General features: G+C 53.7%; 9 protein-coding genes across 9 annotated transcripts; 5 read left to right on the top strand and 4 right to left on the bottom strand.

Annotated features, from left to right (window-relative positions):
- Nucleotides 1-227: 227 nt before the first annotated feature.
- Nucleotides 228-1,012, top strand: KD926_004257 (CinA family protein; the record flags this gene model as incomplete). Its single annotated transcript, XM_053095083.1, has 4 exons — nucleotides 228-323; nucleotides 391-465; nucleotides 603-793; nucleotides 859-1,012. 4 exons carry the CDS (start codon nucleotides 228-230, stop codon nucleotides 1,010-1,012), a joined length of 516 nt encoding a protein of 171 aa, XP_052950221.1.
- A 2,973-nt stretch (nucleotides 1,013-3,985) lies between these two features.
- Nucleotides 3,986-5,920, top strand: KD926_004256 (putative Patatin-like serine hydrolase; the record flags this gene model as incomplete). The annotated part of the gene is made up of 3 exons (XM_053095082.1): nucleotides 3,986-4,052; nucleotides 4,107-4,677; nucleotides 4,741-5,920. The coding sequence occupies 3 exons, from the start codon at nucleotides 3,986-3,988 to the stop codon at nucleotides 5,918-5,920; spliced, it is 1,818 nt and encodes a 605-aa protein (XP_052950220.1).
- A 979-nt stretch (nucleotides 5,921-6,899) lies between these two features.
- On the top strand, nucleotides 6,900-9,092 carry KD926_004255 (DUF803 domain membrane protein; the record flags this gene model as incomplete). The annotated part of the gene is made up of 2 exons (XM_053095081.1): nucleotides 6,900-7,637; nucleotides 7,695-9,092. The coding sequence occupies 2 exons, from the start codon at nucleotides 6,900-6,902 to the stop codon at nucleotides 9,090-9,092; spliced, it is 2,136 nt and encodes a 711-aa protein (XP_052950219.1).
- A 415-nt stretch (nucleotides 9,093-9,507) lies between these two features.
- KD926_004254 (uncharacterized protein) lies at nucleotides 9,508-10,368 on the bottom strand (the record flags this gene model as incomplete). Its single annotated transcript, XM_053095080.1, has 1 exon — nucleotides 9,508-10,368. One exon carries the CDS (start codon nucleotides 10,366-10,368, stop codon nucleotides 9,508-9,510), a length of 861 nt encoding a protein of 286 aa, XP_052950218.1.
- A 524-nt stretch (nucleotides 10,369-10,892) lies between these two features.
- KD926_004253 (NADPH cytochrome P450 oxidoreductase family protein) lies at nucleotides 10,893-13,061 on the bottom strand (the record flags this gene model as incomplete). The annotated part of the gene is made up of 1 exon (XM_053095079.1): nucleotides 10,893-13,061. The coding sequence occupies one exon, from the start codon at nucleotides 13,059-13,061 to the stop codon at nucleotides 10,893-10,895; it is 2,169 nt and encodes a 722-aa protein (XP_052950217.1).
- A 951-nt stretch (nucleotides 13,062-14,012) lies between these two features.
- Nucleotides 14,013-15,648, bottom strand: KD926_004252 (cytochrome P450; the record flags this gene model as incomplete). Its single annotated transcript, XM_053095078.1, has 2 exons — nucleotides 14,013-15,490; nucleotides 15,543-15,648. The coding sequence occupies 2 exons, from the start codon at nucleotides 15,646-15,648 to the stop codon at nucleotides 14,013-14,015; spliced, it is 1,584 nt and encodes a 527-aa protein (XP_052950216.1).
- Nucleotides 15,649-16,543: 895 nt separating this feature from the next.
- On the top strand, nucleotides 16,544-18,319 carry KD926_004251 (myo-inositol transporter; the record flags this gene model as incomplete). The annotated part of the gene is made up of 4 exons (XM_053095077.1): nucleotides 16,544-16,709; nucleotides 16,786-17,520; nucleotides 17,572-17,762; nucleotides 17,819-18,319. 4 exons carry the CDS (start codon nucleotides 16,544-16,546, stop codon nucleotides 18,317-18,319), a joined length of 1,593 nt encoding a protein of 530 aa, XP_052950215.1.
- Nucleotides 18,320-18,988: 669 nt separating this feature from the next.
- KD926_004250 (inositol monophosphatase family protein) lies at nucleotides 18,989-20,107 on the top strand (the record flags this gene model as incomplete). The annotated part of the gene is made up of 1 exon (XM_053095076.1): nucleotides 18,989-20,107. One exon carries the CDS (start codon nucleotides 18,989-18,991, stop codon nucleotides 20,105-20,107), a length of 1,119 nt encoding a protein of 372 aa, XP_052950214.1.
- Nucleotides 20,108-21,049: 942 nt separating this feature from the next.
- On the bottom strand, nucleotides 21,050-23,546 carry KD926_004249 (KilA-N domain-containing protein; the record flags this gene model as incomplete). Its single annotated transcript, XM_053095074.1, has 4 exons — nucleotides 21,050-22,379; nucleotides 22,428-22,560; nucleotides 22,620-22,814; nucleotides 22,877-23,546. The coding sequence occupies 4 exons, from the start codon at nucleotides 23,544-23,546 to the stop codon at nucleotides 21,050-21,052; spliced, it is 2,328 nt and encodes a 775-aa protein (XP_052950213.1).
- Nucleotides 23,547-26,062: the final 2,516 nt, after the last annotated feature.

The following is a 26,062-nucleotide window of genomic DNA, read 5'->3' as shown; positions in this document are numbered from 1 at the left end:
TCCGCTAATCAATTGGTTAATATAATACACTAATTGAAATGCGCTAATTGTGCTTCCCGGACGGACGAGGGGATACTGGACTGTGCTATACTATAGATGAGCCGGTGGCGATGCCAAGACCAGCGTTTCCTTATCAACTCTTCCCTGCCCTCACTTTCCCCTCACTTGACTCCTCCTCTTCCCCCCTCAACTACGGCCTTCCCGGTTCACCGCAAATAAAATACATCATGAGCGAATTCCCTCCCGCTAGCCTTCAGCCTCTCATCCAGGAGGTCTTTGACCTCCTCGTATCCCGCAAGGAAACCGTTTCCGTGGCGGAGACCGTAAGCTCTCCGAACCATTCATAGACGGATCTACTTCCTCGGCGGGGAATGGCTTACAAAGTCTCAGGCGGCCGGCGGACTCATCTCAGCCTGTCTACTCTCGACGCCCGGAGCATCCTCCATTTACAAAGGTGGATTAACGGTGAGTGAGAACCTCACCAAGTGGTCATAGTTACGAGGGAGAGCATGAGGTTGGCTTTATCAGCCGCAAAACAAGAAGAGCAGACGAGAAAAAGAACCAGAAATGAACTGAGGACTAAGTCCCCCGACATCGAACAGGTCTACACGCTAGATTCTCGTATCGCCTTTGCGGGCTGGACGCCAGACCATTTGAAGAACTACAGCGGCCCTACGCCAGACATTGTGGCGGGACTGGCGGACCACGTTCGTCAGACCCTCGATGCGAGTTATGCGATCAGTGAGAGTGGTACGGCCGGGCCGACGGGCGGGACGAGGAGGAATCGCACACCGTAAGTCTGACTTTTCTTCTGCTCCTGTTTCTTGTTGGGGTTCAGAGGATAACGGCGTGCTTTAGAGGCTATGTAGCGGTTGCGGTATCCACGGCACACGGAACGTATACCCGAGAGGCAGACACGGGGAGCAATGACCGACAGGCCAACATGGTTGGGTTCGCCACGGAGGCGCTGAAATTGCTGCGGGATGTCATTCAGGGAAAAGCAGCGTTGTAAGACATGAGTGGTCATTGAGCCGAGACTGGTTCCTGGACGGGTCCACTGGTTGGCATTGTTTGGAATGTGAATGGACTTTCATTGTCTTATTGTTGAATGTTGAACATTGGGGATATGGCCCGAAACGAGGTATGGCCGGGACGGAGGAGCCGAGCAGGTTTCCCAGTTCCACTGGAGCATAGAGTAATGATAAACAAATAGGGAGTGTTACAGGCACACCCCTCTCGCTCCTGGCACACCTTCACGTGACCATTCTGTCTATTTTGGTTAGTCAGCCGCCGGTCGCGGCGGGGTAGCGGTACTCCGACCACACTTTTTTGGTAACGTATTTCCCCACCGAGTCGGCCACACCACCGAGTCGGCCACCTCATTAAAAATCTACGCGTTTCATCGCCCTACTCAATTCAACCATCTATCATGCCTCCAAAAGCGCGTCAAAATTCGAGAAATTTAGCGGAGCAGAAGGGAAGACTTCTACTTGCTATTTCTGCTTTAAAAAATCAAGAAATCTGCAATATTCGTGAAATAACGCGTATTTACAATGTGCCTCGTTCTACCTTGCAAGATCGATTACGCGGAAAGATAATACGCTCAGAAACACGCGCCAATAGTCATATATTGACTCAAAATGAAGAGGAATCGCTTGTACAATGGATTCTATCGTTAGATCGACGCGGAGCGCCTCCCCGGCCGTCCTATATACAAGAAATGGCTGATATTCTTCTTACTGCGCGCGGTACGATACCAATTCAAACAGTCGAAAAGAACTGGATCTCTAAATTTATTAAAAGACGTGACGATTTAAAAATACGCTATAGTCGACGTTACAATTATCAACGAGCGAAATGCGAAGACCCTAAAATGATCAGGAAGTGGTTTAACTGCGTACAAATTACTATAATGTAACATGGGATTGCACAAGAAGATATCTATAATTTTGACGAGACTGGCTTCACTATGGGCCTAGTAGCTACTGCCCAAGTAGTTATTAGAGCTAATTATTATAGAAAAGCATCTCTTGTACAGCCAGGCAATCGACAATAGGTTACTTCGATCGAGTGTATTAACTTTACTGGTTAAACTCTTCCTCCATGTGTGATCTTCAAAGGGAAAGTCCATATAGAGGGTTAGTATCAAGATAATAAGCTCCCACGCAATAGTAGGATTAAAGTTAGTCCAAATGGATAGATTACTAATAAGATAGGCCTTCGCTGGCTTAAAAATATCTTCATTCCTATTACTTCTAGTCGTACGACTGGAAAATATCGTTTTCTGATTCTTGACGGCTATAGTAGCCATCTTATACCTCAATTTGATCAGCTCTGCAGCGAAAATAACATGATTCCTATCTGCATGCCTACTCATTTTTCTTACAAGCTTTAACCTCTGGATGTCGGCTGCTTTTCACCTTTAAAAAAGGCGTACAGAAAGTTGATAGAGCAAAAAGCGCGTCTAGAAATCAATTATATTGACAAATTCGACTTTTTAAAGGCCTTTCCAGCTGCTCGCGAAAGCGCTTTTTAATCAGAAACTATCAGAAATAGTTTTGCAAGCGCGGGCCTAGTTCCATTCAATCCAGATAGGGTATTCAGTCAGTTGGATATCCAACTAAAGACCCCTACATCACCAGGCAGTTGATCAATTAATTCAGTACCGAAAACGCCTTATACTACTAGGCAGTTAAAAAAGCAGGCATTTACTACAAAAAGACTGCTTAGAGAATGCGCTTACAGTCCTTTACCATTGCTAAAATCACGATTAAACAAGATTATTAAAGGTCATGAATTGACTTTAAATGAGCTTGCTTTAACGTGTGAAGAACTGCGCAAATATCGCGCTGATAATGAATGGAAAGGTCAAAAGCGCAAGCGTTTTACTAGGTAGCTAGCTATTGCAGAGGGGCCACCTATTCAGGAAGGCCTAGAGCAATTCCAGCGCGAGAATGAGGTTAATGAAGCTCAAAATACGCTTCCTATAGATCCTGCACTTTCTGCAGTTGGACCGCGCGTACGAGCGCCACCGCGCTGCAGTGATTGCCATAATCTAGGACATAGGCGATTGCAATGTCCTAATCGAGTTTCTAATTAATTTTTAGATAGAAATGCAATTGCTTAGTTGATAAAGGCCCTAGTAATTAGAAGTTGGTAGGCGGTGGCTGTTACCTCCTGAAGCCAGGGGGCTTGGGGAGAACGTTCCGGAGGATCAAGGGATCCTCTGCGGCAGGCATCCAGGAACATTCCTAGGGATCCTGCAGGCATTCCTGCCTGAGGCAAGCTCCAGGCAGTATATAGAGTCCCTGGATTCTCTCTCCTAGATAGCCTTTTCCTCCCTATGGGAAAATTCCTTGACTACGAGTCATAAACAAACTAGTCTCTTACTAGGCTCCTTTGTAGACCGTCACAGTGGCCGACTCGGTGGTGTGGCCGACTCGGTAGGGAAATACATTAGTCACGTGATGTGCCAGGAGCGAGAGAGAGGGGTGTGCCTGTAACACTCCCCAACAAATAAATCATCAGAGACAAGTCCGCGCACAGCCCCAATGACGCAGCGAACACCGCCACAGAACGTGACTCGGTGATTTCATTTGCAGCTCAGCCTTATTAAGTCAGCAAGACAGACTGAAAGGTCTCACTTGCCCGAATGTGACTGGCCGCCGCCCGTTCGTCAGGAGCTGAAAGATCTTTCTTCGTGTCTTCGGTCCTTTTCTTTTCCCTTTCTCTTTTCCCTTTCCTCCTGACCGGACTGAGGGAATTGATTTCCTTCGAGCCTCTCTCTCTCTCAACATAAAAAAACTTAGTACCACGGAACAACCCCCTTCTATCCGGAACCCGATCACCGGAACCCCCAAACGCTTCCCTCTACGCCCACCTGACACCCAAGATAATTCTGCCGCCGACTCCGATCAGGCCCCCAAATTCCCATCCTTCCACCCCGCCAGGGAACTCGTCCCGCCCATCTAAAGGGATCGACATCATGGACGCGGTAAACTTGCGCCGCAAGGACACCACCAAAGGTCCGCCGCTTCGGATTCTGTCGCTAGGTAAGTAGAGGTATACATTCCCATTCATATCGAGTTTTCGGGCTAACAAATCAGATGGCGGTGGCGTCCGAGGTTACTCGATGCTCATCATCCTGCAGGAGTTGATGTATCGCATCTACGTCGAATGCGAAGGCAAAGCCCCGCGGCGCGATCAAATTCCCAAGCCCTGCGACCATTTCGACCTCATTGCCGGCACCGGCACCGGCGGATTAATTGCTCTCATGCTGGGGCGCCTGCGCCTCGACCTCGAAACCTGCAAGGAAGTCTACGTGCGCATGACCCGTCGAGTCTTCGAGACCGACAAGACCATCGCCGGCATTCCGTATCGGTCGACGTTGTTCAAGGCGTCCAAATTGGAAGAGGCCATCCGCGAGTGTGTCCGAGAACATACCATTTACGAAGCTGAAGGCAACGACTCGTCTCCGGGCGGCGCTCGCAACTCCATGGCCAGCGCGCCCTTCAGTCCGAATTCTCTTCCGCAGCGCTCCGGCAGTCGCGCCAGCTTCAGCACCAGCACGTCACATTCCTCGAACCCGAGTCAGCGAGGCTCCGCATACATAAACGGTCTCCGGTGGGGAAATCCAGACGCGGCGTTGTATGATAACCGAGAAAATCGGACCAAGACGTAAGTTTTTTTTTTTCTCAGTATACTCAATACATCTATCCATGGACTAAGCTAATGGTGTAGTGCCGTCACTGCTTTGTATAAAGGTACCACGCGGCATGGAAGCTCCGTGCTCCTCAGATCCTATGACTCCCGCAAGGAGCCTCCACCCGAATTCAACTGCACGGTATGGCAAGCTGGTCGGGCCACGTCGGCGACCGGGCTCGCTTTCAAACCCATCCAGATCGGTCAGCACGTGTTCATCGACGAAGGGGCTGGCACGTACAATCCGTCGCCGATAGTTCTGGACGAGGCCGCCGTGAACGAGTGGCCCGGACGGGAGGTGGGCGCGTTCATCAGCATCGGCACGGGTCGACGCCCGTCCGGCACCAACAACCGACAACACGAGTGGTGGGAGGGCTTCTTCGGCGATTCGATGGGCACGTTCGCCGAGGCGCGACGACGACTGATCTCCAAGATCGAGGGCTGCGAGGATATCCACAAGGACATGCTGCGCGACCATCTGGCCAAACGCAACGTGAGCAAAGACAACTACTACCGGTTGAACGTCGAGGTGGGGGTGGGTGAGTTCGGCATGAACGAATGGAACCGACTGGTCGACATCAGCACCAACACCCGTCGGTACCTCACGCGACCGGAGGTGAAGAAGCAGATTCTTGATGCCGGTGTGAAGTTCGCCAAGATCGAACGCATGAACCAGCGGCTAGCGGCCCACCAGGCGGCCGGTAACTCGGACATGCCCAACTTCCAGGACGACTGTTCCATGTATATCCAGAGCCCCCGACTGTCGGTGCCGCCGCCGCATCATTTCGCCGTTGAACTGCCCGCCGAACTGCCGGGCGACTTCGTCCTGCACCCCCCCACCAACGCGCCGCCCGTTGACGACCGACTTCCCGTGCATCCCACGCCGCAGGATACGGTTATGCCGTCGCCGGCGCGAGGGTCGGGCAGTGATTTCGGCAGTTTCTGTCCCAGCGACGTTAGTCGACCCGGATCGCAACAGCACGGATCCCCGCGACGGAGTATGGACCACATGTTCGAGCATGGCGCGCCGCCCGTGCCGCCGAAGACCCCGATTCCCTATCCGCCCGACCACCCGAGCGAATTGGGAGAGGTCCCGATGCCCATGCCATTGTCGGTCGCCAGTCCCGGGCGGAATGGCAAAGTGCGACCGCCGTATCCCGTGGATGAACCACCTCCGGTGGTGAACAAGCAGCGAAAGCCTAGTTACCACGTGCGGTGAAGAGGACGCTGTTTTCTGTATGATGGATGCATCGGATGTTGATGAATTCCCTTTGTTCTCAGTCCTTTTTTCTCTTGTCTATTTGTTTTTACGAGTGAGGCCTTGGGACACCTATGGATACCCGGATGAGTTTTTATAGCAATATCAATATGAATGCATGATGAATGATGAGTCAGCCAGTTGTGCACTGCCAGAAGTCTTGGCGCGGTCTAGACTGAAGTAGTCAAATGCCTAACCAGACTTTAAAGATAGTTTCCTCTATACTTTAGACGGTATATCTACACTCTACAACTGATAAACAAAGATGACAACGTTCCTTCTCAGCACTAACTACCCACTGTTGACGTCCTCCGTACTCCTATTTAAATCCATAATCTTCGTCCAACAGAACCCCTGAACATGTCCCCCCCCCACCCCCAAAGAGGCGTCATCCTGACTGACTTGAATTAATTAATTAATCTCCGTCCCGTGAGTGGCCCTCCTGGCCCGCCCAACCTCGTGCTTTTTCCCTGATCGGCCCTTTGTTTGTCTTCCCTCCCTTTTCCTTTTTCCTTCTTTCTTCCCCTTTTGCATGCTTCTTCACTTCTCTTCACTTCCCCTGATTTGACACTTGCCACGAGGCGCCTATCACTGTCCCCCTTCCTCCCCTTATACGCTATCCGCTTTCCCCTTTGTTGAATTGCCGCCGTGACGCTGCGTTGCGTCCCCCGATCTAATGGACTAGCGCCGTCTTACCTATTTATATCTCGACTCTTTTTTTCTTTTCTTTTCCTTATCATATTAAGTGTTCGGTGTCCTTTTGTCTGAAACCTGAGGGCATATTTCTTGTACGGAATACTCGAAGTAAATTTATCTAAACCGAATATATAGCGACCGTTACACGCGACAACTCGTCTCACCGACACCCGACCGACCAGACACTGCTGGCAGTGTTGTATACCTCCTGGTTCCCTCTCCCTCCCCCACCTCTCCGGGTTCCATGGATTTCTCCGTCCTCGAAGCACGCGCCGAATCGAGCGGTCGACCCTCATCCTACAAGGCCATCGGCGTTTCGCTCGCCGTCGCATCAGGTGTCTTCATCGGTGTCTCGTTCGTGTTGAAGAAGATCGGTCTGCTGAAGGCCAACCTCAAATACAATGAAGAGGCTGGCGAGGGGTACGGCTACCTGCGTAACTTCTGGTGGTGGACGGGCATGATCCTGATGATTGTGGGCGAGATCTGCAACTTCGTCGCCTATGCCTTCGTGGACGCGATCCTGGTGACGCCGTTGGGGGCGCTCTCCGTCGTCATCACCACCATCCTGTCCGCTATCTTTCTAAAGGAGCGCCTCAGTTTCGTCGGCAAGGTCGGCTGTTTTACTTGCATCTTAGGTTCCGTGGTCATCGCCATGAATGCGCCCGAGCAGTCGTCCGTGAATAATATCCAGGATATGAAGGCCTACGTTATCACCCCGGGCTTCTTGACTTATGCTGGAGTCATCGTCGTGGGGAGTATCATCACTGCCGTGTGGGCGGGGCCGCGATACGGCAAGAAGAGCATGTTCGTCTATATCAGCATCTGCAGCACGATCGGCGGGTTGAGTGTGGTGGCCACGCAGGGACTGGGTTCGGCCATTTTGGCGCAGATCAACGGCGAGTCGCAGTTCAAGGAGTGGTTTCTGTATGTGTTGTTGGTGTTTGTTGTGACGACGCTGCTGACGGAGATCATCTATCTAAATGTACCTTTCCTTGAGCTATCCCCGTTTGATGTTGTTTGATGGCTAACGGCGCTGCAGAAAGCGTTAAACATCTTTAATGCCGCCCTCGTCACCCCCACCTACTACGTCATGTTCACAAGTGCCACCATCATCACGTCCGCCGTTCTCTTCCAAGGGTTCAAAGGAACGGGCATGCAGATCGCCACCGTTGTCATGGGATTCCTCCAGATCTGTGCGGGAGTGGTGCTGTTACAGCTGTCGAAGTCGGCCAAGGACGTTCCCGACGCCGCAGTCTTCAAGGGCGACCTGGATCAGGTGCGCGAGGTGGCCACGCAGGAAGAACCCGAGTACGAGCCCAAGGCCGATTCCATTCGCGGGGCCGCCGCCATCATTCGACGATTGTCAACGCCGCGACGCACGATGGAGGCCGAGGAGGCGCGCCGGTATTACCGGGAGCGACACGAAGACCAACAACACCAACCGGGAGACAACGAGATCATCGAGTGGGATGGCTTGCGCCGGCGCAAGACCGTTCTCGGCGAGGGCCCGACGATGACGCGAACTCGCACGGCCTCGATCAAGAAGAATCCGTTGCCGCCAATCCCTCCCCTGCCCCCATTGGGCATGTCCAAGTTCCCCGACTACGAAGAGGAGACCCACCCCACGACGCAGCAGACTGGCCATTCATTCCTGGACGAGATGCGCCCGCGGGGAACCAGTCGGTCCTCCATCTGGCAACCCATCCCGGAGGAGCACGAGCCGGGTATGGACCCGGTGTTGCTGTCGTCCATGTCTGGACAGGCACGCCATCACCCCGACACGAGCTATCGCGGCCACCAACGCACCGAGACGCCTCGGTCGGCGGTGTCGTTTGCCGAGGTAGACGCAGTCGAGCACAGTCCGGCCAGACGCCAGTTCTCGTTCAACATGTTCCACCGCAACAAGACGGCGACTCCCGAGGCGCCGTCTCCCAAGCCAACGCGTGGCATCCTGCGACACAGTCAGCACAGTCACCACTACCGCAGCGAGTCTCAGGCGACGGAAGAAGAACGGCTCGGACTCGTCAAGGGGGATTCCCGCCAGGAAGAGGACGTAGCCGACGAGCCACTCGCACGAGCAGGTTCCATTGACAGCGAGCGGGGATTCGAGCCCGGCCCTGCTATCAGCCATCAAGGACCGAGTCCCGGTCCTCCGGGGTACTACCAAACGATCAGAGCTTCTGATCCCCATCATCACCACCAGCCCCCTCCCCCGCCATCGGCAGCCACATCCCGAACACAACGGAACCCATTACCCCCGCTGCCCGACGAGGAGCCGCTGCAGGACCCGTATGCGAATGTCGAAATGTACAGCGATCATAATCGACACGGATCGACCGGCAGCCTGGGATCCGGGTCCTTTTCATCGGGGCCGAGTCACGGACGAGGCCATGGGTGGCGTCGTCATTCGAAGACGGGAGAGGATGTGTACTTATAAATATGATTTCTTGAGTGTTTGATGATTATGACCTTGATGATGGGATTTTATGTAGTATGAATGATATGATAATGATAATGTTCGATGAGTATGTATGAGTGTGTATGTATGATAAGAGTGCATAGTTATATGGGTATCACAAGTATAAGAAATCATCAATCATAACCCCAGCTCCAACACCAACGTCCAAACTCCAAAACAAGTCTAGAGGTTAGTCAACTCGAACATTGATCGAAGAAATCACTTCCCCGCAGTAAAAGCCAACACACTCATCTGCCTCTTCTCCGCCATCTGCATCGCAAACCTCGCTTCTGACAATCTCTTTCCCGCTTTAATACTCTCCAAGACCCTGTACAAGCGAGGCCAGCGAGACCCAATCTTTAGCAAGCCTTCAAACGAACTCACATCAAATCCATCAGAGGGGGGAGGGGCAGGGAGAAAGACAGACAAACCATTCGACAAAAACGACCTTCCAACTCCTACACCCCGCGCGGGCAATCTCTCTCTGCAATTTCCCGCCGGCAAGACCCCCACCGGAACCGTGTCCGGGTCTGGTATTCGGTTTCCCGACGATGATGTGCGTTACGCGACGGGAGAGCGAGAGGGAGATGGTGGCGCCGTGGAGGGTGAGGATGTGTTTGAGCTTGTGGTCGGAGAGGAGCGGGTGCGAGGCGGCGTTGATGTAGATTGTGAGGGTGCTGAAGATTTGGGGGTGGGTTTGGGTTTGGAGGGATTTTGGTGGGTTGGTGTTGGCGTGGTTCTCGGGTTCGAGTTCGGGTTCGTTGTTGTTGGGATGGGTTGTTGGTGTCATTGATGAGGGATGAGGGTCGCAAGGTGTTTCCGCTGGTGTTGATGGTGTTCCTGTCACTGTCGAACACTTCAGACCCTCACCCTTAGACGAAAGGAAAGGTTTCACCCCTCCCACGGGCATGACCCCCGTATCCCCCGACGAAGATTTCGCAACTCCAAACATCCCCCTAATGTCCCTCTGTCCTCCTCGTCCTGGACCCGCATCTCGATTCCGATCACCATCGAAAACCTCCACCCACGTCCCTCTTTCCAACCCCCCTACCCCTGCTCCTGTCGCTCTCCCTCCGCTCCGCTCCCTCGCAAATGTGCAATCCCCCTGTCCCTCGCCGAACTGTCGCGCTATTTTCTCTTGTCGTATCGTCCGGTAGGCTGTGCTGACTGCTAAGTCGGCGAATTGGTGGCCTGTTGAGGAGGTGGTCCAGGGGTCGTAGCGGAGGTGGTTGGCTGGGGTAGGTTTTATTGTCATTTTCGTTTTCCTGGCGGTGGTTGTTTGTTGCTGTCGCGGGTCGAAGTTGGGGTGGGGTGAGTTGTGTTGAATATGAGCTCCAGTGACACCCGGGCGGAAGTGCAGTGAATGAAGGGTTGAAGGTGAAGAAAGCAAAATCCGGATTGAAAAATGACGCACGTACGTGCACCCATGGTTCGTCTGTTGATGTTTTGCTCTTTCGGGGCTAGCGTCGCATATCTATAGAAGCTGGCATCCTCAAAGGACGAGCTGAGTCGCATAGCTCGCGCACTAAAAGAGGCCCCAATATTCGAATGTTGTAATTTTGGTCGAATTCTGACAATATCAAGATAGGTTGCAAAGCTGCATACCCTACAGAAAGATTGTAGGGGCGCTGGAAGTGAACCGGGTAAATCCCATCGCTTCTACAAGCGCTGTATGGGTGTATGACCTGCAGGGAACATTCATCATAATATTTAATGCTTCACTCGATGATCATTCAAATCCAGGGATCTACCAAACTGCCTAAAGAAAAGGAAAAAAGACTACCCCCACACATCCTCCTGCCACTTATTCCGTCTCTTAATCCCCCTCCGCCACTCGTTCACCAGCTCCTCGTCCTCCCACCCCTTCGCATTCCTCATAACCCCGCCGACCACCTCATCCACCTCCCTCGCCATGCCCGCCCGTCCACAGATATAAAAGTTCGCCCCCTCGTCCATTAACCGTACCATCTCGTCCCCATTCTCCCGGACCCGGTCCTGCACGTAGCATTTTTCGCCACCCGTCCGCGAGAACGCCGTCACGACACGCAACTTACCCTGCAGTGCCGTCTGCAAAGTCTCTAGCTCCTCACGGTACAGGAAATCCTCGTCCGGATGCCGACAGCCAAAGAAGAGGATCATCTCGCCGATCTCCCGGCCGATTTGTTGCAGTTGGCGCCGCTCGGCGATGAAGGCGCGGAAGGGCGCGATGCCGGTCCCTGCGGCGACCATGATGAGAGGGCAGCTTCCGAGACGCGGAAGTTTGAAGCGGCTTTTGCGGAGATGCGCGAAGACTTTACCGCCGGTGAGGGCGTCATTGGGGCCGGTGAGGTGGTAGGTTAGGCCGTGCGGGTGTGTGGAGGATGAGGACTGGCGGGTCTGGGAGATGGCGAGGAGGTAGTTGGAGGTGACGCCGTGGATGAGTTGATCGGGGGATTCAGGGACAGGCGTCGACGAGACGAGGACGGTGATGGAGGCCTTGCGCGGGGAGACCACGCTGCTGGAAGAGATAGAGTAGTAGCGGGGCTGGACCGAGGGCAGAGTTTCGACGAGGAAGGAGAGGGGCAGCTCGCTCCAGGGGGCGTCCGGGCTGGCGAGCTGCAGCAGTCGGCCCAGGTTGACGTGAGTGCGGTTGAGGAAGGCGGCGTAGCGCGCCTTGTCCTGGCCCAGCTCGACCAGATAGGTCGTTGCGGCCGGCGTAGGCGCGAACTGCGCCAGGCCGAGCACGTTGTCGCGGTTCACCGGCGCGCAGATCTCCAGGTAGTATCGGAAGAGTGCGGCCGCCGTCGTAGGCGACGGGATCTTGACCTTCGTGGCCGGGTCGACGGACTTGATGCCGATGGGGACGTCGCGACGGGCGGATCGTCCGAGCGCCTGGAGGAGGCGCTCGACCTCGTCAGACGGGTTGCCCGGCCAGATGGCCAGGTGGTCGCCGGTCTTGTAGCTGAGTTCGGGGTGGCTGGTCAGGTCCAGATTGATGTGCAGGCAGTGGCGCTGCTCCCGCTGCTGCTGCGTGTCGGAATACTCGAACAGCTGCCGGGACGAGGCAATGTCCAGCGGCCGTACGGGCGAGCACTGCGCCGTGATCCGCGAAGAGTCTCGATTATCAGGCTCGCCGTGGTGCAGGTCAATCGGCTCTAGGGACCCGTCTTCCTGGACGGCCAGCGTCGGCTCGTACTGCGACTCCTTCTCATCGAACCTCAGTTGGCGGGTGAACTCGGAGAACAGGGCCTCCTTCCAGCCGATAAAGTCCTCCTGCGTGGCGCCTTCGGCATCGTTCGCCCTGCCCACCGGCATGAGGGACTTCGCGCCCAGCCGGTCCAGCGATTCCACGACTACATCCACCACCCGGTTGTAGTACTTGTAGTTACTATTCCCGAGGCCAAAGGCAAAATACCTCAGATTACCCAGGCTCACCTCCTCTGTCTTCGCCTTATTCACCCAGTCCCAGAACTCCGCTGTGTTATCACTGGGGTCGCCCTCGCCGTACGTCGACAGCACAAACACCACGACCTTCGAGTCGGGGATCTGCGCCACGCTCTCGGGGTCAAAGTCAGACAAATCCGCCGAGAACGCCCCCACGCCAAACCGCAGGGAGATCTCGCGCGCCAGACGATTCGCGAACCCCTCGGCGGTGCCGGACTGCGAGCCCCAGAACACGACGAGGTCTTTCTCCGTCTCGGCCAGCTTCTGCGCGATATTCCGCGTCTCCTTGCTGCCGGATCCGGCGCCGGACCCGTACTTCAGCTGCGGTCGCTCAAAGGCCAGATGTGCGTAGGGGTCCGGTTGGTCCCAGAGGAAGCCGCGCGAGAGGTACGTGGCGCCGGCCATGGAGAGAACCGTGAGAGCGGCGTAGTCGGCGACTCCATTAGGGATCATGACTTTGGAGAGTTCCTGGAGGAGCTCTGGCGGAATGCGCCATTGAGAGAGGGGGAGGAAGAGCAAGCTCATTGTGATTCATTCATAGAATTTCTGAACAAGAAGGGCCTACCAAGCGGAGGGAGGGTATCTCGATACGAAACGAAAATTAACAGACAAACATCTATCTATAAATTCCCATCCCATCCTGACGACATCACACGTGTGAGATCGGACTGAATTCCCCCATGGGAAACATAGCTGCACGAACTGGTCCAGAACCTCCGCACTCACGTGTCAAGAGTCGCGGTCGGCGTTTGACCGACTTGTTGAGATCATCGATATCCAAGACGCGGCATCTGCAGTGAGACACATCAATCAGGTGGTGATTCAGTGGAAAAGCAGGCAAGCGAACCCGATGCACAGCTAGCTAGCTAGCAAGCAGATGAGGCAAACGCGGGGAACGAAAAAGATCGACGGAATGCGAAGGCGGGGAATGTTTCCCTTCTCGATGAAGCCCTAACTGCTTCCTTCTTCGGCTCCCTCCTTCCTGTAGATCGACATCATCCCCCGTCGGCTATAGTCGAACTCTCTCTACTATCTACTGGATGAAAGACGATGACTAGATGGTTCAAGGAGTCAGTGACCAGGGCCAGGCCCTTCTAGACTGCGGGAATATAGCCCTTAAAAATCTGTTGTAGGCACACGGTTTACGAGTGGCAGGCTGATCCTGTCATGGATGAACGCCATTCATTATGTTAATAGAGTTCTGATAGATTCATTGATTGATATATGAAGTGATAGTAATCTCCTTTACTAAGCAACAATATCTAGACCCAGATCATCCAGGGAATATCGTTCATAGATAGCAGTTCGACTTGGTGCTAATGACGACGGACAATAACATACTATCACGAAGCGCGGATACACTGATCAAAATGAAATTCATAGCCCGTTAAAATGTATCCTATCCCTAAATCTAAGTCCCCAGTCCTCACCAGGAACGGATATAAATGAAGTTAAGAAGCAAATCAATCAAAAAGGTCATAGATCGGTCCTCCGCCACACCTTCACCGGCATATCGCCCAGAATTAAATTCATCGTCTCCAACCGCTTCAACTCCCACCCGGGATGCGGCAACGCAAACTCATACCGATGCACCACCGTAGCCAGGACCTTCGTCTGCTCCAGGTACGAGATATTCCGGCCGATGCAGGAGCGCGCGCCCGCCGAGAACGCCACGAAGTACGGCTGCAGCGCCTTGCCTTCCTCGCCGAGCCACCGCTCGGGGATGTACTGGTCGGACTTAGGGAACGCGCGCTCGTCATGGTGCGCCACATACGCCGACATGCTGACCGACGTGTTCCCGGGGACCCACTGGCCCAGAATCTCCATGCCCTCCGGGGGCGTTTCGCGCGGTAGGCCGTGCGAAGTGGGCGGGAAGATGCGGAGGGATTCGTCAAGACAGGCGCGCAGGTACGGCAGGTGCTTGATCTTATCGTAGGGGGCGACGATCTCGTCCGGGTCCAGCACGGCGTCGAGCTCCTCGCGGAGGGTGCGCAGGCAGGCCGGGTTGCGGAGCAGTTGGTACATGACGTTGGCGATGGCGATGGCGGTGGTGACACTGCCGGCGTTCATCATGATGTTCATCTCGGCGACGACCTCGCCCCATTCGAGGTTGTTGGCGCGCCCGTTCTTGTCCTCCATGAGGGCCTGGAAAAAGTCTTCCAGCTTCTCGCCCGCCTCATACCGGCGCAGTCGCTCCATCGACCGCCGCCACACGATGTTCTCCCAGTCCACGGACGACTTCTGCATGCGGTTGAACCACGGGATCACGTTGACCAGCTTGTTCAGCGTCGGGTACCATTCGTAGTTCCAGAGGATCAGCGATTGCTTGCGCGCCGTGGGGTACAGCGCCTGCCGCAGGTTGACCTCATACGTGGACCCGTCCTTGCGCTCGGCGATGCAAACGTCGCTGCCGGTATCCAGGAAGCCCAGTTTCTCGGACAGCCCGATGTCGGCGATGGCATCAAGGGAAAAGAAGTTGGTCCAGGCGCGGAAGTCCACCGTGAGGTCGCTGGGATCCGGGGCCTGCGTGCCGGCGGCCACCGCCGGGTTGGTCGGTGGTGCCGTGCAGACCTTGTCAAAGTGGGCGACCACCTTATCGATCTTGTCGCTAACCTTGTACTCCCAGGCCTCCAGGTTCTTGAGCGCGTAGGCCGACGAGAGCACCTTACGCTTGCACGAGTGGTCGGGGCGGTCGACCACGTCGGCGAGATTGTAGTGCGTGCCAGACGTCACCACATACGAGGGGTCTTTAATGCAGCGCGTGTTGTGTCCGTATATATCCTTGATGGCACGCACGTCGCCATAGGATAGCATGTTGGGGCCCGTGCGGATGATGGGCTTTTTCCGATGCATCTCATGCAGTTCTTTCGATCGGAACCCTCGAGAAGCGAGAATCATGAAGGGAACAGCAGACATGCCCGAGAAGAAATTCATGTTGGGATACCGGCGGAGGCCTGTCTTCATTAGTATTGATCCAGATTGAACCACGCCGAAAGAACGGCTTACCTTTGGGATCTCGAATGTATCCGACAAACGGACCGACCACGAAGTACATGAAGCCCACCAGCCCTAAGACCGTGGCATAGGGGGCGACCGAGACGAGAGACAACATGTTGCGGTGATGTGGGGATGACAGACAGAGAAGAAAGATAGGTATGAAGTGGAAATCACCTTCGTCTGTTGATTCTTCTTCCCTTTCCCACAGTCGAGATACTTATATTCTTCTACCCTCCAACTCATCCCTCGCGATGACCTTCTCCCCCACGGAGGGAGCCACCAAACGCATATCCCACATCACCGTCTTGGCCAGAACAAGTTTGCATCCCCGGACGGGAGGGGACGGACAAAGTTACTCTTCGCAGCGCCCATGCTAGTGGCAAGGGCGAGCCACGGATCTGCAGCCGTGGGGAAAACTTCCGCTTTCAGCACATATTCAGAGGAGAGACATTCCCTATCAGCTCCATTCCAGTCAATTCACTCGATCAATCCCCACCGGTCCGGTCCCCTGCGTGTCATCTGCGCTTATGACAACATCATCATTGGCGGCCTCGAGCTGACAGGATCTCTCTTCCCGGGCGGGACGGCATTTGCCCGCGATGGCCCCAAGGCGCAACCCTAATCCGACCGGTCCGTTTATCTTCAGGGATTGGCGGCGTCTGGGGAAACCGGGGAAAACTCCACTTTCTCGGCTCGTTGATTTAGCTTTTGATTGCGTCCGTCCTGGGGGGAGACGCCAGAGAGGCGAAACATGACGCCTAGGGTTGCAATAGCCGGTGTCTCTGGTCCAAGTCATGGCGTGAGGGGAAGAGAGCTAGGGGTAGTCGCTATATCTAGATGTTGTTCTTCTGGTGAAACAAGACACGGAAGGGACAAGGTTAGCCTGTAGTCCATTCCCCTAGTCTGTTCTGACTCTTTTCAGACCATTCTCTCTCTCCGTTTCTTATTCCTAGTGTCTGCGTGATCAGACCGATCTATTTTGCCATTTGATTGATTTAATCCTACCCACAATGGACGCCGGTTCCCTGAAAGCCATCGACGACAACAAAGCGGAAATTATCCACGAGGAAGACCTCGCCGCTGCGGACCTGCTTGATGACTCCATCGAGAGCACGCAACCGGGCAAGGCCATCTGGCTGATTGCCTGCACAGTCTCCATGGGCGGGTTCTTGTTCGGTGAGTGGTACCTCTAGAGCTGTCATGCACGCATATGTCACGAAATAGCATGTAAATTGACCCTGGATGATTACAGGCTATGACACCGGCGTCATCTCCGCCGTCCTAGTCAATCTAGGCTCCGACCTCGGAAAACCCTTGAGCTCGAACGAACAGGAATTGATTACGGCCATAACGTCCGGCGGTGCCCTTATTGGTGCTGTTCTGGCGGGGCTGACTTCCGATAAGTACGGCCGAAAGCTGGCTGTGTACGCGGGCTGCGTGTTGTTCTTCATCGGCACCATAATTCAGGCCGCGGCGTATTCGTTGGCCCAGATGACCGTCGGCCGGCTGGTCGTCGGCTTCGGCGTAGGTGAAGCCGCCATGATCATCCCCTTGTACATCGGAGAAATGGCACCGGCACGATACCGTGGGCGACTGATCGTCTTTGACAATCTGTGCGTCACGTTCGGGCAGCTCATCTCCTATGCACTCGGAGCGGCCTTCACCGAGGTGCCAAATGGCTGGCGGTATATGATCGGTATCGGTGCGGTACCGGCTATGTTGCTGGCCGCCACGATGCCCTTGTGTCCCGAGACGCCGCGGCAGTTGATCTCGCATGGCCGCGTCTCGGATGCAAAGAAGGTGCTCGCGCAGATTTTCCCGCAGGCCACAGAACAGCAGGTGACATCGAAGGCGCATTTGATTCAGCATTCCATCGAGGAGATCGCGATCTCCGTGTCGGATAGAAGTCTGCTTTGGCAGGCTAAGCAGCTCTTCACGATTGGGGTCAACGTGCGGGCTTTGATCACTGCCTGTTCCATCATGGCTGGTATGTACTTTTGTTCCTTGTGCAGGAACAAAACTTACAAAACATCTGTAGTGTCCCAGCTCGGCGGGTTCAATACCCTCATGTACTACTCAGCAACGCTATTCTCCATGGTAGGATTCAACAAGCCGACCTCCGTCTCGATTGTGGTCGGTGCAACCAACTTTCTGTTCGGATTTCCCAATTTCATCTTCATTGACCTATTCGGCCGACGACGTATGCTCTTCGTCACCGTCTTAGGAATGGTAGGTCCCTGACTGGCCTCATCCGAGAGCAATCGAAGATACTGACCATGTCACAGTCCCTCTCCCTTGTCGTCGCCGCCATCGCCTTCCACTGGATCCCCGTCAGCCACGATCTCACGGTAGTAGAAACGCGCGAGATGGGTTGGGCCAACATCGTACTCCTGGTCGCGCTGATCGTCTACATTGCCTTCTATGCGGCTGGCGTGGCACCCATCGCCTGGGTGGGCACCGAGTTCCTGCCGCTGGAAGTGCGTGCGCTGGGCACGATGATGAACACGGTGACGTGCTGGGGCTGCAACATCATCATCTCGTCGACCTTCCTGTCCATGATGAAGGCGATGACGCCCAGCGGGGCATTCGGGTTCTATGCGGGGATCTGCTTCGTGGGGTGGATCTTCGTTATCTTCTGTTATGCTGAGGTGCATAACATGCCACTGGAGAATGTCAGGGAGGTGTACGGACATGGCTTCGGGGTTAAGCATGCGAAGACGTTACAGCGGGAGATGAAAGAGGCGAGGAGGAGAGAGGCCGAGGGCGTGGACGGGGCAACGGATTAGCTTGGTAACCCTGTATCATAAGATGTTGGATGGAAGAGTCCGGTGAATGTACTGTATGCAATCCATTAGTAGCAGTAACTAGAAGCTGACGATTTCACTCAGTTTCTCGGGACTTTCACAAAGGCAACAGGTACCTTTGATTCTCCGATTATTTTCACTCCAACAAGCTGTCTCGCACGGTTAGCAAATAGGCCTACGCAATTATTCACTCCAGCCCACAAACTAGTCAACAAAAATTTAGCAGGGAGAACCCACAATTCGCTTCGAACAACACGCCTATTTCGTTCTTCTGGTTTTCTGTGTGCTTCTCACCTTTTATCTTTCCACGTTATATACTGTTTCCTATATCTGATCTCGAGACTCACCTCGCGACTGTATTAATATGTTCATGAGTCTATGAGCAGGCTTCTACCTGGTCTTTAGGATCAAATCAGTCTGTCAATCTGTCAAACGCTCAATAGCTCGCCTTCTGTCCACCATACCCACTTCACAGTGTAAGGTGTAGGGTTGTTTGTGGCTTTGTCTGTTCATCAGTTCATCAGTTCAAAAAGACTACCAACACGATATCCATCGCCAGACACATTATTCCGATATAACGCACCTCTCATCTCTCCAAACCACACATACCTTCATTCATTCAACCCCAACCCAGCCCTGACATAACAAACCATGGATCCCTACACCCACGAACTCCACATTGCCACCCTCGCCGTCCACTGCGCCAGCATCATCACCAAGATCATGCAAGCCGTCTGCGACAAAGGGTCCCGCGACAAAGAAGATGCATCACCCGTGACGGTGGCCGACTTCGCGGCGCAGGCCATCCTGATCAGCGCCTTGCGTCATCACTTCCCTGATGACCAGTTCATCGGCGAGGAGTCTGCGGCTGTGTTGCGCAAGGATCCCGAGCTGGTCGAGCGGGTGTGGGCGCTTGTGACGGCGCTCAAACAGAGCGGGATGAGACATGGAGGAGGAGACGGCCGTAAGAACGTCGATGGTGTCGATGATGATGAGGTGGCCGAGGAGATCCAGGCCTCTATACCGGTCACTCGAGACGAGATGCTCCGGGTTATTGACCTGGGCGGGAACGGCGAGGGTGCGGGAGATGCCGCCGGAAGACGCACCTGGATCCTGGACCCGATTGACGGCACAGCGACGTTTATCCGGGGCCAGCAGTTCGCGGTGTCGGTGGCGCTGGTAGTCGATGGGGAGCAGCGGGTGGGCGTGGTTGGGTACCCGAATCTCAAGGACGGGGGTGCCGTCGTGCATGAAGACGCGATCGACGATGGGGGATATGGGCTGCTGGTGTCCGCTGTCAAGGGCCAAGGCGCGTCGAAGAGGGTAATGCTGCGCAGCGGCTTGCAGCCGGCCGAGAAGCTGGTGCAGATGAGCGCCAACAAACTCGTCTTTGTGGAGAGTCTGGCCAGTCCGTACGTCAGCTTGGAGAGGCAAAGCACCGTGCGAGACCGGCTGCAGGCTACGGCACCTATCACCGATCTCTGGTCCATGCAGGTCAAGTACGGGGCTCTGATTATCGGCGCGTGTAATGCGATGGTGCGCATTCCGAAGCACAAGGATTACCGCCCATGGGCGTGGGATCATGCGGGAGGCATGCTCGTGTACGAGGAATCGGGAGGCAGGATCACGGACTTGCATGGACGTCCATTTCAGTACCGCGGAAGAAAGTTGATGGCAAACGTGGGCGTGGTGGCTGCCCTGCCCGAGGTACATGCACATGTGTTGAAAGTGGCTCGCCAGGTGTCGGAAGATGATCAGGTCTACGAATAGTTGCACATATCGATTTACTCGGATGCAAGTAAGGAACTGTCATAATCACCCAATAATATTTTTGGTAAAAATGGGAAGGAGCAGATAATATGCCCGTACACAAGAGATAAAAGAAAACATAAGAAAACGAAGGAAAAACACAGAGCCCTCGATGCATGAATGGAGAGAATAAGCCACAACGATAGAAAGAATAAGGATAAACTCTCGTAATAGGAAATTCGTCTCATCATGGTCGTTAAATATAGCCTCTCGCAAAACGCACATACCACAAGATGACCAAAGACAAGCACCATAACGCTGACCATCCCTCAATCCATGGACAAAGTGAAAAGCAGAGCGGCTCATATTTCCACCGCCTGCAGCAACAAACAAAGCCCCAAAAAATAACCATACCCATCCCCGGAGTCGACTCAGCTTCTTCCATGAGGCTAGCCATAGAGAGTAGAAGCCACGCAATATTATAATGATCGTAGACCCGATTCTTCATGGGGCCCAGGTAAACGTCCACACCATGCTTAAATGAGGTCGATGCCTGGTCCATGTCTAACTCTCAACCATTAGATCAAAACACGCCGGAAAAAACAAAACAAAAAACAAACGAAAGGAAATCATAATAAAAAAAAAAGGCACCATGTCAGAGATGTGCTGCGGTTCATGGGCCATCTTTCCCAAGATAGACATGCTGCAGGTCCTCGACTATGTAATGGCGCAGTCTATTGCAATAATGTTAGAAACACAAGGGAAATCGAGCATGCGCTCCAGAAAAGAAGCCAACTCGCGACAGGATGCCTCCCCAAATTGATTGTCGAATGGGTTACTTTTGCATATTTTCTTTTTCTCCGGTTTTAGCATTTGAGTTTTTTTAGAACCCATTCAAACATTGGTAAAACTTTTGGCGTCTATTTTCGTTGAATTTGATTTTGTTTGCTGTAAACCGATGAATCATTGTCGACGAGACATGACACCGCCAGCCTTCATAGGTTGCAATGGAAGAGGAACTCCAACGGGACCGCCAACTTCTGTCAATGTCTTACGACGCTTGGGGCCGTAGTCCGCATCGCGGCTGTCGGGTCGAACGATTCGGTCCACATCGTCATCCTCTCGCATGCGCTTGCCTGAGCCGAGAGACCCATTCATTCCCGTCGAGTATCCAGACGCGGAATTTGAAGCCATTGAGTAGTTGTCGGAGGTTGCTCCGTTGGCTGGAGTGCCGCGGGTGTCGCTGACAATGTTGTAGAGACTGCTGGCGGCTGCTGGGCGAGGAGGGGTGTTGTAACCAGAAGCCCACTGTGGGGGTGGGCCGCCGCTTGTCCGGGGAGTCATCCGCCCAGAGCCGTTCTGCTGCGAAGGAGATCCCGTAACGTCGGGGGTCAGTTGCGAGTGATCTCCCGTCAGACTGCCAACAGATGGGTTGGTGGTGTACGTATAGGAGCCCCGGCTAGTGTTGTAACCATTGTCGTGCTGCACATAGTCGGGCTCATGCTCGGGGACATGCTCAGGCACCCCATTGCCAACATGGCCATTAGTCTGCGAATAGCGCTCCGATTTGACTTCGCCCGTCTCGGTCTCTTGAGGCCCGCCAGGAGTTCGTGCGGAAGGAGGACCCATTTCGTTCTTGATATAGTTGTTGGGCTGCATGCTGTGACCGTACGAGGCCATGGTCGGTTGGCTCAAGGGCTGTTGCGGGGCATAGTGGGCGTGAGAGACAGGCGCGGTCGAATAGTAGGGCTTCGAGCTATCGTACCCAGACTGAGCCTGATACGACTGCATCCCTTGCAAGCCACTTCCAGGGGGTGTGGTAGCGGGCGTGGTCGGCATCGACCGTGCATTGCTCAAGGTGGTATCTATTGACAGGGGTTGTGAGTGTGGCACCCCGGAGTTCATACCCTGGTTCCCCCACTCGTAGGAGTGGCCTTGATTCGTGATACCCATGAGACTTGAGGCGCTGGCCGGGGGTGTAGGGAAGGCGGGCGCCCGCTCCAATCCTGGTCGGCCCTGGGAGCCAATCGTGGAAGGTTGCGGCATGTGCGAAGAAACGGGAGTTTGCAAGGAATGGTGATGATGCAGCGGAGGGGGCTGGGGCCCTTGTGATGCGCGAGCTGCTTGCGGGCCTTCTAGCCGTCGCTGCTGTGATTCCTGCACCACCATATTCGTGCGGGTCTGGTTGGTGGGATGGTACAGAAGACCACCAATGTTGTGCACAAACAGGGGATACAGAAGATCCGTGATCTTTTCCTTGTTGGCGAATTCTAAAGCACGCTCGAAGGGAATCCTACAGAATATTAGTCTCGACTTGTAAACTCAAGGTGATGAGTCGTACCACACGCCCTTCAAATGCATTGGGCCGATTTTCACGACATGGCGAATCTTCTCGCTTTTGAGAATTCCGTCTCGACGACCTCTAGTCATTCCCGCAACATTAAGCAGCTTAGTTCCATTGATCATGTGGTTGTCTGCGGAAGGTTTATTAGCAAAAGGGCTTCAGGCTTAATACAATGTACGATAATCTCACCTTCTCGTCGAGCAACGCAGACGCCCTTGGATTCCACTTGATAGCAAAGACTACCCTCATCCTCCCACAACGTGGCCGTGACTCTCGGCTTAGCTCCCGGGGGTGCTACTTGTCCGGTGGAATCATAAATGTACCCTTGCAGAGGCGCGCCAGTTGTGTTTGCATAGCCTTGAGTTGCAACGGGGTGGTTGGTCACTGTTCGCAGTCAGTATTCAATTGATCACGTAATTCCTAGAATGAAAAGGGTCGAAACGTACCCGGCAAAGGGAGCAATTGAGCTGGAACCTGAGCACTCATCGACGTCGGAGGCGGTTGGTGCCCTCCTTGTGACGTAGTAACGCCGCCAGGATAGGCATATTGCGAGTACGAGCTAGCCGGTCCGTACGAAGTCGAGGCGGGCTGCAGCACCGGTGGTTGCTGATGATATTGCGGGTAATGAGCGATCCCACCGGCAGTGGCCGCATGAGAAGCATACGGCTGAGCCGACGACAGATGCGAGGAGTGGACGTCCATGTACTGTTGAGTTTGGTTCATGCTGCCAAGCGAGCTTGGATGTGAATAGTAGCCGTCGCTCACCGGGTGTTGAGCGATTGAGTAGTCCTGTGGAGCGGATGAATCCAACGAAAGCCGACCCTGGCCACCAGCCGCGAGATCTCCGGACGGCGGCGGGCTCCTGGCCTCGTTAACGAGTGGTGTCGACCCCGACAGGCTGGTCCGCGCACTCGGGTTGTTTGAGCCGGGGACTGATGGGTCTTCGTAAGTAGCCCGATAGGACTGGCCCGAGATGGGCGGCTGCGAGGCCGTGGGTAGACTGAGTGCCGGTAGCTTATCGCCAGACAACAACGGTCTCTCTGCAGCGTGGTGGTTATACCAAGGAATATCAACAGGACCTCTGGTGTGGACCTGTGAAATCGACGGCAGCTCCAGTTTTTCGGTTTGCGGGGTAAACGGCTATAATATTTTGAGGAGACTGAAAGTGTTGGACGTTGGACTCGAACACGTCCAACGTTCGGCAGTTAAAGAGGTGTCTTTTTATGTTTTCTTTCCTGTTCACCCTCTCCTGTTCTTTGGTCGGGTCTTAGAAATCAAAGACTGAAATCAGCATGCAAAACTTGCCGTTGGTGATCGTTAAAAAAAAAAAAAAAAGTGGAAATTGGACAAAAGATATCAGTGGAGATATGTGCTGGCACTGAATCAGGAGGCAATGCAGAGAATCGTTAACGGAGAACTGAAAATAGCTTTGGTAATGCAATGCAGCAAAATGCGAGATGTGCAGTCGTAGCAGGCTCGTGGCAAGTCGTAAGCGTAAGATGAAATGAAGAACACCTAGAGATCGCTAGGTGCAACTGGACAGGGAGAATCGCTATGCAGTTTTGTGTACTGAGAGAAAGTCTAGATCCAGAAGGTTGGGCAGGTCTCGATCATCAACAGGCCAAACCATGAAAGTTGCTTTTTTTTTGTATTTTGACGAAACAACAAAGCGCTTGCAGATGGTCAACAGAAATCGCTCAACCAAATCAGAAGCACGAAATCATGGGTCTCGTTTCAAGTCGTAAGTAGGGGGCGAATAAAAGACGTGACAGTCCAGCATCAAACGTCGATGAGGGTCTTCTCTCGTGAATTCGGAATCTCCAACGATATTGTACCCGGGGAGGGAAGGGGGAGATTGGAGAAGTCGCAAAGACGAGCAACGAACGGTAGATCAAGGTTGGTGGTGGCAATTCGTAACAGTTCGTAGCAGGTCGTCGAGTAACAAATGGCGTGGTGCTGCTGCGCGGAAATACAAGTGGGAAAGAAAAAATGCGAGCAGTCTGTATGAAACAAAGCAAAAGCAATAAGTAAGCAGGGCGTTCAAGTCATCAGCATGATCATGCAGAATGGAAAACAGGAAAAAGAAAAGTCGGGTTCAGTTAGCGGTCGAGGAGAAAGAGTCCAGACGGGAAGCAGTATGTATGTATAAGAAAAGTGTCAAACGGAAGGGATGCCACACTAACGAGGTGGGCAAGGGAGGATGGGATGGGGGTGGGTGGGCACTGGGAAAATCAAAAAATAGAAATTCAAGCTCACGCATGCAGAAAGAGGGGAGGAGGGAGAGAGAGGGGGGCGAATGAGATATGAAAAAATAAAAATAAAATCATGCAATGAAATACAAAAACCAAAAAAAAAACAGAATGATCTCAGACACGTCGGAGAAGGATCATAGCACTGAGCCGACAGAAAAGAGAAAATCAAATACTAGGATAAAATCGGGAAGGAAAAGGTTTCAGGCGGTGGGGAGAGGGAAGACGCGCGCGAGAAGAGAGGGAAAATGAAATGATTGCAGTGCCGCAGGAGAGCAGCAGCAGATCATACACGAAAGGTGGAGGAGGCTGGGGGCGCACAGCAAACGCAGGCCCCAGACTAAGCCTAATTATTCTCTGCAGCGGCTGGGCGGGTTGGTGTTTCTGGACCACGCCGGCACGGGACTCCCTTCTTCTCTACGAGAAGATCTCCCTCTCTCTATATGAGAGATGGCGGGGAGGGAAGGGGGGGGGGGAGGGAAAGAAATACAAAAGGTCGAGACCGGGGAAAAGCAAAGGAAACGAAGGGGAACAACGAGAGGACGAATATGAGGACGAGGATGAGCGAAGGGGGGAGGGAAAAGGAAATCAAACCGAGCAAAGGGAGAGGGATATACCAGTTTTTGATCATTAATATTTCTTTTTTTGGTAACTTCCCCCCCTTGTTGGTTTTCGGGGAGAGTAATTGGCAGTAAAGTTCGAGCTGAAGGGGAAGAAGATGGGAAGTGAGAGGGGGGTGGGATTTCAGACGAAGCTCCGATCCATGGACGGCGAATCACTGGTTGACGGATGGGCCGAGGAGGGGAAGGTTGGGAGCGAGGATTTTGGGTCGAGAGGGGAAGAAGCCGGTGGCATTAATGTGCTTGACCGACCGAAGGAAAGAAAGAGGGAGGGGAGAACAGTCACGGCCGCCGTCCCAGAGAGGCTGGTGTACACACCCGTTTTTGACAGGTGCAAAATTCCAGCCAAATTATGGGGTTTAAAGACACTTCCAGAAAAACTCTCCCTTTCAGATACTAAGGTAGATCGGCATGAACAACACAATTCATCCCTTAGTATCCTCATCCAAAGGAGTCCCATCCGCCTTGGTACCAACGGCAGGTAATATCGGAACGGGCTGGTATGCTATACACACACCACCCCCGGCAGCAAGGAAGCATAGAAAACACGAAGAAACCCATCTCGACCACCACGAATTCGAGAACTCGGTGTAGGGGCGGGAGAGTAAAAACCACAAAAACACGAGAAGAAAAAGAAAAAGAAAAAGAAAAAAGAAAATCATTGACATACCGGCACGTGTTGCTGGTGAATTTCTTGAAATCACCAGTTTCTTTTGAGACCTGCTGCGCGGGAATGTAAGAGAAGCTGCAAGGCAATTATTGC

This window comes from Aspergillus affinis (genome assembly GCF_023601865.1).
Source record: "Aspergillus affinis strain CMG 70 chromosome Unknown NODE_203_length_38577_cov_88_735844, whole genome shotgun sequence".
Taxonomy (NCBI): Eukaryota; Fungi; Ascomycota; class Eurotiomycetes; order Eurotiales; family Aspergillaceae; genus Aspergillus; species Aspergillus affinis.
This window is presented reverse-complemented; position numbering and strand designations above follow the sequence as displayed.